The 15170-nt window shown below is 52.6% G+C and overlaps 5 protein-coding genes across 5 annotated transcripts; 4 read left to right on the forward strand and 1 right to left on the reverse strand.

Annotated features, from left to right (window-relative positions):
* Nucleotides 1–5: 5 nt before the first annotated feature.
* Nucleotides 6–1505, forward strand: WHR41_05501 (uncharacterized protein). The gene is made up of 3 exons (XM_069374106.1): nt 6–193; nt 258–695; nt 767–1505. Exons 1-3 carry the CDS (start codon nt 152–154, stop codon nt 1274–1276), a joined length of 990 nt encoding a protein of 329 aa, XP_069229368.1. The 5' UTR covers nt 6–151; the 3' UTR covers nt 1277–1505.
* On the reverse strand, nt 1497–3290 carry WHR41_05502 (uncharacterized protein; the record flags this gene model as incomplete). The annotated part of the gene is made up of 1 exon (XM_069374107.1): nt 1497–3290. One exon carries the CDS (start codon nt 3288–3290, stop codon nt 1497–1499), a length of 1794 nt encoding a protein of 597 aa, XP_069229369.1.
* A 205-nt stretch (nt 3291–3495) lies between these two features.
* Nucleotides 3496–4987, forward strand: WHR41_05503 (uncharacterized protein; the record flags this gene model as incomplete). The annotated part of the gene is made up of 2 exons (XM_069374108.1): nt 3496–4486; nt 4592–4987. The coding sequence occupies exons 1-2, from the start codon at nt 3800–3802 to the stop codon at nt 4985–4987; spliced, it is 1083 nt and encodes a 360-aa protein (XP_069229370.1). The 5' UTR covers nt 3496–3799.
* Nucleotides 4988–7279: 2292 nt separating this feature from the next.
* WHR41_05504 (uncharacterized protein) lies at nt 7280–9979 on the forward strand (the record flags this gene model as incomplete). The annotated part of the gene is made up of 7 exons (XM_069374109.1): nt 7280–8036; nt 8092–8113; nt 8175–8375; nt 8427–8548; nt 8607–9675; nt 9751–9767; nt 9823–9979. The coding sequence occupies exons 1-7, from the start codon at nt 7888–7890 to the stop codon at nt 9977–9979; spliced, it is 1737 nt and encodes a 578-aa protein (XP_069229371.1). The 5' UTR covers nt 7280–7887.
* Nucleotides 9980–10869: 890 nt separating this feature from the next.
* On the forward strand, nt 10870–15165 carry WHR41_05505 (uncharacterized protein; the record flags this gene model as incomplete). Its single annotated transcript, XM_069374110.1, has 1 exon — nt 10870–15165. One exon carries the CDS (start codon nt 10870–10872, stop codon nt 15163–15165), a length of 4296 nt encoding a protein of 1431 aa, XP_069229372.1.
* Between the last annotated feature and the right edge of the window lie 5 nt (nt 15166–15170).

Raw genomic sequence — 15170 nt, forward strand, 5'->3', positions numbered from 1 at the left:
CGTTGTCTTGCATGAGGATGAGGATGGAGCTTGAAGCATCCGTCTTCGTGCTGATTGTGTACAAATACACTTAATATCCGCTCTTCTATTAAGACAACAAATCTCATTCAGAAACTAGATTGCTACAATCTTTTCGACTCTGACACTCAAGATGACCAACGAAGGCCACCTCCAGAACATCGCTTTAGTCGGCGTACGTATTCAGAGACATGTTATGCCGCAGATGCAGTAAGCTCAGCTGACACGTATACCTACAGGCAAGCGGCACCATTGGCTCCCAGATCTTGAACCACCTACTGGAGACCAACAAATTCCATGTCACTGTGATCTCTCGCTCGGACTCGAAAGCCACGTTCCCCAGCCATTCATCTTTGACCGTCCACAAGGGCTCCTACTCAGACCCTGAGTTTCTCCAAACCGCTTTCAGTAACCAGGATGCTGCGGTCATCGCTCTCAACTTCATGGCCATGGGCCTTCAGCCCGGGATCATTGAAGCCGCAGCTAAAGCAGGCGTCAAATGGATCGTCCCAACCGAGTACGCCATGGACGGACTGAACGAGACGTTGGCCAAGAACCTGTCCAAGGTACCTATCATGCTGCCTAAAGTCATGGCGCGGAAGCAGGTCGAAGAGCTCGCCCAGGCCTATCCAGGCCTGAGCTGGATCGGCGTCGCCACCAACCCATGGACTGAGTTCGTGAGTAAATAACCTGCCTGCATCGCTCAGATGCCTAGATCCTTCAGAACAGCGCTAACGCCACCTACCAGAATCTCGCCCAAGGCGGCCTGGGCTTCAACATCCCATCCCGGACCGCGACCCTCTACTCCGGCGCCGGCCTCTTCAACAGCGTCACTTTGCCCCAAGCCGGCCTCGGAATCGCACGCCTCCTCTCCCTCCCGCTGACGAATTCTTCCAACCCTCGCGCCTCGCTAGCCTACTACGCGAACAACTTCGTCTACCTGTCGTCTTTCCTCATCAGCCAGGATGTACTTTTCGACTCGCTGAAGCGCGTGACGGGGACCGCAGACGGCGACTGGAAGATCACGCAGAGCTCGATCGAGGAGTGGGAGAAGGCGTGTTTTGAGGGGCTCGCGAAGGGCGACATGAGGTCTGCTGGGGGGCTGATCTTTGTCAACTACATGGGAGAGGGGAGGGGAGGGAATTATGAGGCGAAAGCGAAGGTTGATAGGGAGGTTCTGGGGTTGGAGGAAGAAGATTTGGACGCTGCTGTCAAGAAGGCGGTGGATGCGGGCGAGGTGGAGAAGGTCTTTAAGTGAGGGCTGAGTTTGTCCCATTACCCTTGATTGTGACTTCGATTAGATATGTCTTAGACTCCTATGTGAGCGTTGTGCCCATGCGTGTGCTGAGTCCCCCTTGTTCGCAAATAGGTGATCTGGTGAACTTGGCGGAGGAGAAAGACGCTTCGAAAGAATTTGCTAATTATACAAGTCAATATACAATGATGTCAATCGAATGCTTCTATCGGAGCGTATGCACTCATGAAAACTCCCTGAGCAGGCTAGTCATCATGTCCTGGACACCTTGAACACCTTCTTTCTTCATAGCGCAGACAGGCACAGCACGAACTTTTTTCTTCCACGCATTTGGCTTCCCGCTGGGATGCTCCTCAATACCATCCTGGATTTTCGCCAGGTAAGCCTGCAGGGCCTGGAAGTTCTCTTGCGTCTCCGGTTTGTCTGCCTTTGTCGCGATAACCATCCAAGGCTTAGAGGAGATGGGCGGCAGGGCTAGCGGCGGCAAAGACTGGCCAGGCAGAGGCTGGAGCAGAGTATCTTCCTGCGGCGCTGAAACACCATGCACTTTGTCGGCAGAGTCTGGCTCAAACTCAGAAAATCCGGGAGACCATGTCACCTTGCCTTCTTCGTTCGGGACATGTCTCCGTTCAGTCGCCTCGGCAATCTCTCTGTCACGGATGCCTTGGTATTCACCCACTTCGTTCCACAGACCCTTCAGTGTCTGTATAGAATCGCCCGCGCTCAAGTCCACGATAAAAGCTAGCACGCCCGCGCGCTCGATGTGTCGTAGGAAGCCCAAGCCGAGCCCACGGTCCAAATGTGCGTCTTCAATCAAGCCGGGGTTGTCAGCGATGGTGAAATTCGTTCGTAGCTCGCCAGTAGGATAGTAAAGCGGGTTCTCCAAGCGACCGCGCTGGTTGTCGAGTACGACAGTGCCAATGTTGGGCGCAAGTGTGGTGAAGGCCCAGTCGCCGATACGAGCGCGGCTACTGGTCAGCGCACGCAGCAGTGTGCTCTTGCCAGCATTGGGAAGCCCAACCAGACCGACATCTGCAAGAAGCTTGAGTTCGAGCTGGAGCGCGATTCGTGTTCCACCATCGCCTTTGGTCGCGTACTTGGGCTTTGGCTTCGACGGAGTCACGAAATGAGTGTTTCCCAGTCCTCCACTCGCGCCAGCTATGAGCAGCATCGGCACCTCCATAGGCTTGTTGAGATCTAGACGAATCGGTCCCCGGGGCTCCGACATGGCGAGTGTACTGCGGCGGGGCTTAGGGAGTCTAGGAAAATCTTCCGCAGTGTAGTGGTGAGGCTGCGCAGCGGGATGCAGCAGCCATTTTTCTCGCTTGTGAGTCCGCTGGTGCTCTGCAGCCTCCGCGGCCTCGGTGTCGTCGGGGTCTTCTGTTTCCATAGAATACCGCCTACTCCGTCTCAGCTCCGCTTCCTCTTCCGCTACAGGATCATGGCGCGAAATCTCTCGTAGTACCGTTCCCACAGGCACCGTCAGCAAAACGTCCTCCCCTCTTTTCCCTCCTTTTGCCGAACCTTGTCCGTTTCTTCCTCGATCCGCTTTTATGATCCCTCGTCGAGCCAACTTATGCAAGCTCGTCTCGCCACGGATGGCTTGAATGTAGACCGATCCTCCAGTTCCTCCGTCTCCCCCATTGGGCGGACCGTCCGCGATGTATTTCTCTCTTAAGAAGGAGATGCAGCCGTGACCACCATTCCCAGCGGCGAGAGTAAGAGCGCACGCGTCTGTGAACGGTGTTTCGCGATAGTCCGCAGGCTGCGGGTTCAGGTGGTCGTATTGGGTCACATCTCTTGCAGGTCCGGTCGGAGGTGGCTGCGTAGTCGCTTCAGACGGAACCGATGTGGTAGTCTGCCATCTCCGATCCGGATGTCTGTTACCGGCGGCTCGAGTGCGAGTGTTTCTGGCGAGGCGCGTGGCCGCGGCGGACCATGAACTATCGAGGTATGGGTATAGGAACGGTGTAAGGGTGCTTGACAGCAGGCGCGAATGGCCTAGTGCCGAAGACATGCGAGTAATTGCGCAATAGAGAGGATAGATTATCCCTGGTGGTTGCCACAGAATGTCCTGCTGCTAGGAATGATTGATGATGTCTATGTCGGCCATCCCACGAACTTCTCCGCGCTCTTCAGCGGAGATCATCTCAGGCATCGAGGTGGCACCGCCGAGATCAGCACAGGCGTGTTCTTTAGATGCATTCCATTCGCTCTTGTGCGGTGTAGACTATCGAGGCTAAAGACTAGTAAGATATTAGCGAGTGCGCCGGTTTAAATGGCCTGAATACTTCTGCACGTATACACCTAGGTACGAGCCTCAAAGCCAGGTGCCGAGGCTTCTGCCCACCTGGCACCGGCCGTTGCGCTTCCGGTGCGCGGTCTCCCAGGGCCCTTAACGGCTCTCATGCCGACTACAAAGAAGTGAATAGATCTCACATCGAGACTAGGTTCCATTGCAACTTCCAGGCGATCTTCGGTACTTCTCTTTGCGGCCCACATCTCTGCCTGAGACAACATTCCAAGATGGCTGCTCTGATCAGGAACGTGGTCTTAAACCCCCTCGTCACAGGACCTTTGCTCATCCTGTTTACCGTTGGCCCTCAGCAAGTACGAGAACCGATTTTGGAGAGTCTCAAATCTTACTCATACTATCGACCTGTTGAGCGTGGCCTTCTTGCTCTCAAGTGGCTCTTCGGACTTGGTCTTGCTGGCTCTGTGCATGGCTTCCTCTCCGAGCTTGGTCAGAACAACTTTCGACTAAGGTCGGAAAAGCACAGATATGACTGGCCGAATGAGATTGCTGTAGTCACTGGGGCTGCGAGTGGCTTTGGTAGACTGATCAGCGAAGGGCTCGCTGCAAAGGGCATCCGAGTGATGGCCCTCGATCTCCACGATTCGCTGCCAGCAGACATGCCGCCAAACGAGAAGATCAACTATTACAAGTGCGACATTACTTCCGCAGAGGCTGTGAACGCTGTTGCCGACGCGATCAGGTCAGATTACGGCAACCCTAGCATTTTGGTCAACAATGCCGGCATCGCATTCGATACAAGTATTATGGCTACATCGCCTGAAAAGTTGCGCCGGATCTTCGATGTCAACACACTTTCTCATTACTTCACGGTTCAAGCGCTCCTACCCTCCATGGTGAAGCAGCGCAAAGGCCATATCGTCACTATGGCCTCCATGGCTTCGTTCCTATCCGGCCCGGTGAGTTAATAGTGATCAACCCTGATGTTGTAATTCGCTGACATATGACGCAGTATGTTGTTTCCTTCTTTAGTCGTTGAAGTCATGACCCGTTTCCATCCAAAGCACCAAATGAAACTTGGACCACATGCTGACAAGACTTACCGCAATAGAGGCATGGTGCACTACTGCATGACCAAGTCGGCGGCTCTCACTTTCCACGAAGGTCTTGCAGCCGAGCTGCGCACCAACAGACTTGGCTTTGCAGCACCCGAGATTAAGCTCACTTGCGTACACCCTACGTGGGCCGCGACTCCCATGATCGCACCGCACCGCAGCAACATCGACAAGACAGGCATGACAGTCATCGACCCGCAGCTCGTAGCGGATGCCGTTGTGAATCAGATTTTGAGTGGACGTGGCAGACAGATCTTGCTCTCTGGAGGAATGGATTTCCTTTCGACCATGAGAGCATGGCCGTCCTGGATTACTGGTGGTATCGGCGCGGTTCTGTGTGAGTAGCCTCCACCCCGTTACGTTCGTGTGCCAAATAGAGGCCGAATTTGCTAATCGAGTACCTTCCAGCTTATTTTGACAATTGAAGAGAGGGAAATGAAACAGCGTATGGACACCATGTCCTTGGAGCTTTGACACAGATAGTCTTTCCGTTTTGAATCTCAATGGATACAAGTCATAGTAGCTTTGGCGCCCGGTGGTAGTAGCGCGGGAGCGACGGGTGAACTGGGAAAATCGAGTACAGTGTCTGATCAAGTGATCTAAACACGTTTCCCGACTACCTATTCCGAAAGGTCAGATTTCACGGCAGAGCAATGCATTTGTTTCGGCAACTAAGATGTTGTCAAGAATGCAACAGCAAGATATAGTGTTCACCCCTTGGAAACAGCTGAAGCATAATGTGCTTCTCTCGTCTGTTTGGAAAAAACCGATACTCGCTATGGGTTATGCAACGCAGCCCCCTCCCTCTAGACGCACTTCAAAAGCTTCATGAGGGCATCAATGGAGTGCTTGGAGGTCGCGGGCTGATCAGGAGAACTTGCATGCGTCATGCCCAAACCTCTCCGGGGAAAATTACATGCTTCATCGAAGGCGGGGGTTACGGAAAGCATGTGTCCGAGATATACGGCTTCAAATTGCTCATTTTCTCGCGTAGGCTGTACAGGGCATACGGATGGACTGCCGGTTCACTCGCCGTTGCACAATGCTTACATTAACGACTTGCTTGGGGCTAGCAAATTGGTAGCAGAATAAGCATGCAGAGTCAGGGAAGATAGCATCTTGCGAACCAAGGGCGCATCCTGTTGTATCTGGGTTTTTTCTGGATGAGTGAGGTGGTCAGGCCCTAGGGTAAGCATGAACGAAGGTTTCGTTTGCAAGGTCGAACATGGAATCGGTCGATACGCGCAAAGAAGACGTTTGGTGACCGGCAGGGCGGAACGGGCTCAGTAGTGATCTGTCTAATCTTCGGTATGCCACACAGAATTCCATCACCAACCCATTACTCATCCCGAAGTCTTTGGCATGGCTCTCTCTGGTGAATATCATCTTCTTGAGTCCTTTAGGAAATGATAGAACTCCAGGCTGGATTTAGATCGCGGAGAGGCTCGCAGATACCAGTAGGTAACCTAAGTGTCAGTAGATATGTTACCATACTACCATCCCTCCTAAAATTCTCGTAGGTGACTTTCCATGAAAGAAACTATTAGCTGGCAGGCTATAAACTTCCAGTTGAGTGATGGAACGTAAACACGGATAAGGTTCGTTCCTGCGTGCTATGGAGTATTTGGAATGGGAGGGGCGCCTCTAGATTGGTATTCCCCTGTGGTACGGCGGAGCACAGGACTTCAGTGTCCCACGTGGCATCTTCATCCAAGTAATAATATTCACGTCAATTTAGCCTTTCATTTCACTTCTTTTCACTTACATGCAATCCATGACAGAAAGGCACGATCCAAGCGCGCCTTCCAAATCTGGGCTGCATGGAAGTGAAATGGGCTAACCATGTCCGAATTGACTTTGATTTGTTTCTATGTGTTCATCAAGATAATTTCCCTCCACCCAGCATCCAAAAATTCATTTCCGATGTGGTCTAGTGGCTAGGATTTGTCGCTCTCAATCTTCGGTTCGTCAAGAACTGACAAGATCAGTGCCGACAAGGCCGGGGTTCAATTCCCCGCGTCGGAATAACCTTTTGTTCTTGTTCCAAAGGCTCCTTGTTTGTACTCACTCAAGCGAAGTACCTCTCGTTTCCTCGAAGAGAGCATCATCTCCAGGGGACTGCGTAGGGACTGGCGATGGTTTAGGCCTCGCTGGCGGCATTCACCAAGCTCAAGGGCTAGGAAGCGAAGGAGTCCGGTGCTGCAGCTCAAGAGAGCTCCATCTCAACATGTCGCACCACACTGAAATCGCCTGGTCCATTGGAACTGAATTTGCAGGGGGATGTCGCTCTGAGGCAACCTAAGTACCACCCTCGAAGCTCAGAGTTGAAGGTGGACCACGGGATAGTACAAATCCGCCCGGTAAGATCGGCAGCTGACCACCACAGTCTTGGAAGAGCACGCGGCTGCTGCGTGGACTGCAGCACTATACACGCGAGTCTGTTGATTTTACCTTTTGCAAGAGCTTAGTCTATGGACTTTTGGTGGTGAGGCTTATGTTCCCAATGAGCCGAACGTAGAGATCAGCATGACGCGTCTCACAGACACTGGCCCTAGAACGATTGGGCTTTACGACAACATCCTCTCTTCTTGGCGGTTACGAACGAAGAAGCACAAGTATCGACTAACAACGTCTCCGTCTGTACGGTATGCGATCAACTCGTTCCACGTCACCTCCTATCAGCATCTGCCGTCATAATGTCAGCAATTGCCACCTTCACGAGATGCCTGTATCTTGGAATCTCCGTGCTCATGTTACATGTGTGAGCATTGCAGAATAAGACCAAAGAGCTCTTCTGGTGCATCTCTGGTTCAGGAGGGGACCCGAGAACCTTGCATTGCTCACGGGCCTTCGATGATCTGAGGTGGATCAAGATGCCATAGCGGCAACGACGGGTTGCCCTGCGCTCCGTGAAAATGGATAGTCCGGATCCCCGAGGGTCTTCTCGAAGTCTCTCCCACTCCTCATCGCAGCATACTTTCGCCGCCGATCAAAGGCGTTCCTTATCGCCAAGCCAGTCGGAGATCTCGAACGAGAATAGTTGTAAGCTATGATACGCACATAAGCAGCAGCTTGAGCTCATGCTTGCCGGTCTCTACGAGAAAGACGAACGCCGTAGGAGCCTCTATCGTATGAATGGTGTACTGGATACTTTGGCTCAGTACTTGGCCCACAATGTAGGTATAAGTTCTCAGAACAAGCTGATTCCCCCGAATCTGACTCACGCCTGATAAACTTTGCCCGTTATGTTTTCGCCGCTTGACTTGTTCTGCTTGATCACACTAGCGTCTCTAGCTTTTGTTTCTGCTGTGCCTTCGCGAAGTCGCGGCGTCTTTGAGCGCGACGATTGCAGTCACGGCCCCACCACGAGAGGGTGCTGGGAGGATGACTTCAGGTATGAACGATGGGGAATGGGGTATCAGGAGAGTAGTCACTGATTTTCTGCGTAGCATCTCGACAGATTTCGATACAGTCAGTACTCGGCCGCGGAAGTGATGCGATCTGTTGCAACAATGTCTGATATAGCATGCAGAGATTCCCGCACACTGGCAACACCGTCAGCTACACTTTGGATCTAACCAACGGCACATGCAACCGAGGAGGTAGTGGCGAAAAAGTCTGTTTCTTCGTCAATGGAGAAAGCCCCGGACCAATCATCAGAGCTACATGGGGTGACATACTCAGCGTCACCGTGAACAATAAGTTGCAACACAATGCGACCTCAATACACTGGGTATTCAATGTGCAGTTGTCACAGCTGGGAAATTGCTGACTCTAGAGGTAGCACGGTATCCGACAATACAACACACCAGGCGAAGATGGCGTCAACGGCATCAGCTCCTGCGCGATAGCACCCGGCGACTCCAAGACCTATACTTTTCCGGTAACACAGTACGGCACTGGTTGGTAAGCGTTCCGGAAACTTAATCAGGTGTACTCCAGCCGCTGACCGACCTCAATTCAGGTATCACTCACACACTTCAGCCCAATACGGAGATGGTGTCCTCGGCAACCTCGTTTTCGACGGCCCGGCCTCTGCGAATTACGACATTGATCTTGGGCCATACATGGTCCATGAAATATATCAGGATTTAACTGCATTTCAAGTGGCTGCAATCGCCCAGCAAAACCTTCAAGAGGGCACCAGAAGTGGGTTTCCAACCCGCAGCTATATCCTCGTCAACGGAACCGGGATGAGCCCTACTAGCGGAAGAGGCAACTACAACCAAGTCACTATCACCAAAGGCAAGAAGTATAGACTACGCCTCCTCAACGCTGCCATCGACTCTTACATCCATGTCTCTTTGGACCAACATGCCATGGAAGTCATCGCAGCTGATTTTGTTCCAATCAAACCCTTCACAACGGAGTGGCTGTTGCTCGCAGTTGGCCAGCGATACGACGTCGTCATTGACGCAAATCAATCCCCCGGGAACTATTGGTTCCGCGTGGTTCAAGGCGGAGGTATAAATGCCAAAGCCGATGGCGGCCGGGCCATCTGGACATACGAAGGATCTAACTCCAGGACACCATCGACGTCGCCACGGAGAGAGTTCTCAGAAGGCTTGGAGCCGGACATGTCACCATACTGGAAGCAGCCTGTGCCAAGCGCTTCTTTCCAGAACACGCTCGATACGAAAATCACCAATGCGGTTGTGACACCTGACGGCAAAAGTATGGTGGTGTGGGTGCTCAACAAACCCATCTGGATCGACTACGCCCAACCAACGATGGGGTACATCATGGATGGCAATACAAGCTATCCAGAAACATACAATGTGATTGACGCCAGATCCGGAGGAAATTGGAATTACTGGCTGATCTGGACCGACCCCGATAAGGTGTCGTTCGATCATCCAATCCACTTACATGGCCATGACTTTTTCGTCATCGGACAGGGTACCGGTGCTTATGATGAAGCAACCGCAAAACTCAACTGGGAGACTCCAGTCCGCCGCGATACTGCGAACTTACCCGCACGTGGTTGGCTGGCGTTGGCCTTCATGTCAAACAATCCTGGAGCCTGGCTAATGGTAAGTCATAAAACCTGCCATATTTTGGAATGAGATGTTGCAAGCAGATTGCTGACCCGATATCTTCGTGAGCAGCACTGCCACATCGCATGGTAAGACCTCTTAACCACTGGAGCTCAACCATGAATCCACACTTACATTATGCAGGCACATCGGACAAGGCTTCGGAATGCAATACGTGGAATCGCCCGATCAAATTGTCTTTCCTGACCGAACCGAGTTCGCAAAGACATGCGACAATTACAAAGCGTATGCAAACGACAAGAGCAAGAATGTATATCCGAAACATGATTCAGGGTTATGATTACACGCAGGCATCGGCCATGAGTTCTTTTCACACGCTGCAGTCCTTTCCATGATATGTCGACCTCAGCTCGACGACGAGTTAATAATGCCATGTTGATCAAAGACTGATGCCAAGCCCATGTTTTGCAGCGACTCTCAGGGTAATAGTCATTCATGATTTAATCTATTTAGAGCTCGTCCAATTGTCAATATACAGTCTGTCCCATGAGATTTAATGCCAAGCAGGCTTCAACCAAGTTCAGCGACAGAAACCTTGCAGGGCTTCAGAAACCTGCGCTATGCTGGATACGATGGTTTGAGATAGGACATTTGAGTCCATTGATGTTCCGTCGTTCAGACAGCTTCATGTTGCCATCATCAATAGCGTAGAAGAAGCCCCCTTGATGGGTCCCGATGTGGGGTGTATCTTTGTAGCAGACAACCACAGTACTGAAGATACTTGGGTACTTCGCGGGTCGTCAGCAAATCAATGATCCCTATAGCGAGTGATGCTTCCAAATGGCGGTGACAAGAAAAGTGAGTATGTTTGTGAGTGGTGCCACGGCCTAGGCGAGTGGCAGACGCCATGCGCAGTCGTGCCGGTCATTTCTCGGCAAAAGCCGCAGTGATCGTCATTTGACGCGCTGCGCGATCGATGGAGAGAGCGAATGCAGATGACCTGTCGCCGAGGTAGGATTCGTCTCTAGTTGACCACGAGACTAACCCCTCAAGCATATGACTGCTTGTCCACCTTTCGAGTAGAGCATACATTCCACGAAGGCTTGCTGCGGCCATTCGAAAGCGCCGCATAATCACTGGCACATTCGCAGCGCATTCGTTAGCTCCTGAGATCAGACACGCTCCGGATACACGATCATGAACCTCACAACCCGGTAGCAATCAACCCAAATGCCTTCCCTTTCCCCGGGACCCGAGTCCTACTCTTCCTTTGCCCAAATCCTTCCTGGCGCGCCGATCGAATCATTGCAATCTCTCACAACCTTTACGTTCCGCTGGAAACGATACGTGGTGTACATCTCAGGAAACCAGCTGAACATCCTACGCTCCCCGAACGAGCTCGTACAAGCGGTCACATTTGAGGAAAAGCTAGTTGCAGTCAAAGCAGAGGGCGAACAGAGCGCCAAAGTCGCAGTCGCTTCTGAGGGCGATGTCTGGGTATTGGAGCCCGAGACGGACAATTGGAACCGTGTCACATGGACGAAAGCACTGCTGTTAAGGCGTGAGGATGCTGGAGATAAGACGCGATCTTTGAGCTGGGGCGACGATGGAGAACTCTTGGTTGGAGGAACTAGGCTGGTGTCGCTTTTCTCGGTCTTGCCTTCAAGTCGAGAAGGAACGCCCGTCAGAGCACACATGAATGCACCTCCGGTGGAAGAGAGGCACGTACTATGGAGCAAAAGCTTGCCATCTGCGGTACAAATTGCATCCTTCAGCCCGAGCGCTAGCTTGATTGCATCTTGTGGACCCAGAGATCGGTTGGTCAAGATTTGGAGGCGCCTTTCTTTCGAGGAAGGCTTATTCGACTACGCCTATCTGCCACACCCTGCAGCTGTGACACACATTGAGTGGCGCGAACCCGATCCACCAAAACTCGAGGAAGATGCAGAGGAGTCGGACGAAGCGCGGGCCAAGGCTTACGGCACGAGGAACGATGAGGATCAGGAGCTGCTGTACACATTCTGTGCCGATGGCGTCTTGCGTGTCTGGAAAACTGGCGGACAAAACGACCTCGAAATCCTGAAGCTACATACTCAGATCGATCTTGTGACTGCAATACCGCATTCCCCTTCTCTGAGCTCAAAAGGCGCGGATCCACCGAAGCCGCCTCGGTATGCTTTCATCCTGCGCTCCGGCGCCCTTTCCTGTGCCATTGGCGCGGCAATCTCGAAGCACCAGATTGGTACGGTTACGCACTCTCTCGAGCACCTCAAAGAGATCAGCACTCGCCAACCCGACGCAGTTGTAACGTTTGATGGAAACGGACGGATGTCTGCTTGGGGCCTGCAGACCATTGGCCATAAACGGAGACCTAGTACACCGTCTGGAAACGCCAAACAAGCATATCACATTGCCCACGCCGAAGACTTGGATATGAAGCTCCCGCCAGGTACGAATGTCCGTTTTGAGACTTGGTTTGATGGCGACCAGCTCAACGTCCTGGTCCATCAATTCGATGGGTCTATCGACTGGTGGAAGGGCGACGTAGAACAATTCTTCAGTCCCGCTCGAGGCTCGGATCGGCTTGCGCACATTGGACGTTGGATCGGCACCCAAGATGCCGTCGTCGGCCTTCGTCATTCTTCTGCCACTGGAGGGCTCCTTGCGTGGTCGCAATCAGGCGTTGTGACAGAACTTCCCTCGAACAAGGAGGGCGAGCTTCAGGTTGGCAGAAGATCTAAACCGCCCCCTGGCTCACAAAAAGCTGTCGTCTTGGATGCCTCTGAACTTGAAGACCAATGTGGCACACTTTGCGTGAGCAATACCGCGATTTTTATTCTCCATGCCTCTGGTCGGATCACTTCATCCTTCAATCATCAATTGAAAAGCGACAAAGGTCTGCAGATCCTTGCTCTCACCTCCCAGGACATAGCGCCCTGCAGGACGTTCCTCCTCCTCGACTACTCTGGTAGCTACGTTGCTATCAACCTTAGCAAGTCGACAGGGACCTCTGATCTAGAGTTGACTCTTTCCAGACAAAGGCAACTACCCCTGTTGGCCGATTCACTAGATTCTGAAATCATCTGGAGAGATGTACATATCACCTCGCATCCTCGGCGTAAAAGTTGGCTTCGTCTAGTTGGTATAGACCAGGAAGGGGTTTTATCACGCCGGGATGTTCCAGCCCAATCACTACAAAACGAAGAGGTGAAAGCGACAGAGGCATCGCTTTCCTTCCCATCAGACTTCACCAGACCGTCTTTCATCGAGGCTACAGACAGCGTCGCTGCAATCGCGTCGAACGATAGCCGCAGTATTAACATCATGGACTTGAAAGACGGCTACGTTGAGCATCGACAAAGGTTCATCGATGAGGTGCACTCAATGCGCTTGAGTATTTGCACTGACTTTCCAAGTCACAGAGGGGACGCGAACAGTACTTTAGCGGTCGCCCAGAGAGCGAGTGTTGAGATCCTCGCACAAGCACGCTACGAGCCCGCGCAATCGGCCGAACAGCATACTTGGCATCATCTCAAGAGCATATCGATATTTGGGATCGGGCCAACAATAAGTAGCCTGGCCTGGACATCTAGCGGAGAGCTGGCAATTGCGGCCGGTAACGCCATTTTTAGAAGTAACGCTGTTATCGCTGGCAACGAAGTCATGTGGGAATTGCGTGATCGAATAGACATGAGTGAGTCTGCTGAGGTGCAGTCGCACTCGCTCATGAGCGCGCTAAGACAGCCCCTGGTGTCGTGGCATCCACACTTCTTGCAACAACTCGGTTTGCGTGGACGGTTGCATACGGCAGCGGGCATCCTCAGGAGACTAGAGCGCACGCTTCGCTTTTACACCGAGGGTGATGAATTACATCCCATGCTGAACGCCTCACCGACCGATATCAGTGCCGACAAAGATCATCCAGACAACGCCTTCTTAGACTATGACTCGGTCAACAGCCTCACACAGCAGCTTGAAGACATCGATCTGCCCAAAACTTCGGACGCGGAACAGGAGCGTCTGAAATTGGTTTTTCAGACTATAGTCTACGTGCAAGACCACATGGGGTCACTGGACGAGAACGCTCTCCGCTATTTGTTCAGCTGGAAGCTCCACGTTCTTGAGCTGGACAACCACAGGACCGATGACAAAGTGACAAGCAATGGTGAAGCTGAACCGCCTCGAAGCGTCCCTGCGATGAGCTGGCGGGAAATTGTTTTCGCGTACCACTCAGAGACTCAGCAGCCTCTCCTCGAAGCCTTACACGCTTACTATGGTAGTAAGCTGGATTGGCCCGCTGTCCGTAAACTCGGCATTCCGGCTTGGCTTCATGCAGTCAGAGCCGCGCAATCCGAAGGTTCAGATCTTGCTTCCCTTGAGCAGATCTTCGATAGTCTAGCGCAGACCTCTTTCAGATCAGTCTATCCTCCGGATCCAACGAGAGCGTCGCTCTATTTCCTAGCCTTGAAGAAGAAGGCTACGCTGCTGGCGCTATGGCGGGTTGCCGTTGGAAACAAAGAGCAGAAGAGCACGTCCAACTTTCTCAAGCGAGACTTCTCAGCGGAGGAGAACCGCACCGCAGCTCGCAAAAATGCCTACGCGCTCATGGGCAAGCGAAGATTCGAATATGCTGCAGCTTTCTTCCTGCTCGCGGATGATCCAGCTAGTGCTATTCGCATTCTTGCAGGGCAGTGTCAAGATCTGCCTCTGGCGATTGCAGTGGCGAGAGTGTATTGCGATGACGGTAGTCCGGAGCTTCTAAAGTTCATGGAGGATCGAGTGCTACCGGAGGCGCGCAAAGCGGGTGACAGGTGGCTTTTATCTTGGGTTCATGAGATCATGGGTCATACCTCGCTCGCCGCTCAAGCTCTGGTTGTTCCCATCGATCAGCTTGAGGTCGACGAAGCGGAACGTATGCCTAGGTCATGGCAGCAAGATGATCCCCTGACTCTGCGTTTATACCAGCATCTTCGCGACAAGCCCGCTAAGCCTGGACAGAAGGGTGCGAGATCTTTGGGCGGAGAGCAGTACGAGTATCGCGCAGTTCTACGCTCGGCCAGAATCTTACGTAAGATGGGACTCTGGCTCCTAGCTTTAGAGCTTGTGAGTACCTGGCACTTCAAGCCTGTCGAGACGGCTCCGCCCGTGGGGGAGACCAACGGCGCCACCGTTTCAAATGGCGTCCACGACAAGCCACCGACCGCACAAGGACCCGCATCAAGCATGCTCGACGATATTGAAACCCCCTCTGCACCGGCTCAGTCGCCGAAGTCAATGCTTGACGACTTCGGCTTCTCCAACACAGCACCGCCGAAATCCATGCTCGACGGATTCGAGTCGCTCTCGCTGGAGCCGAAAGTGGACACCGCGAAAGACGGCCGAGAAGCCAAGGCAGCGGAGCTTCTGGCAAAGATGAAAGCGAAGAAGGAACAAGCCAGTAAGCCGCCGGAGGAAGAGAAGCAGAAGCAGCCGACGCAGTTCAAGGAGCCGGAGGCGAGCAGTATTTTGGATAGTTTTGGATTCTGATTAGT

Source organism: Cladosporium halotolerans (genome assembly GCF_011745625.1).
Source record: "Cladosporium halotolerans strain TM138-S3 chromosome Unknown Sca15, whole genome shotgun sequence".
In the NCBI taxonomy this organism is placed as follows: Eukaryota; Fungi; Ascomycota; class Dothideomycetes; order Cladosporiales; family Cladosporiaceae; genus Cladosporium; species Cladosporium halotolerans.

Bases quoted from the DNA above. Each gene is read 5' to 3' on its own strand.
- WHR41_05501 (XM_069374106.1), top strand. From the start codon at position 152: ATGACCAACGAAGGCCACCTCCAGAACATCGCTTTAGTCGGC. The intron at 194-257 runs GTACGTATTCAG...GTATACCTACAG, and splicing joins AGAACATCGCTTTAGTCGGC to GCAAGCGGCACCATTGGCTC. The intron at 696-766 runs GTGAGTAAATAA...GCCACCTACCAG, and splicing joins CCAACCCATGGACTGAGTTC to AATCTCGCCCAAGGCGGCCT.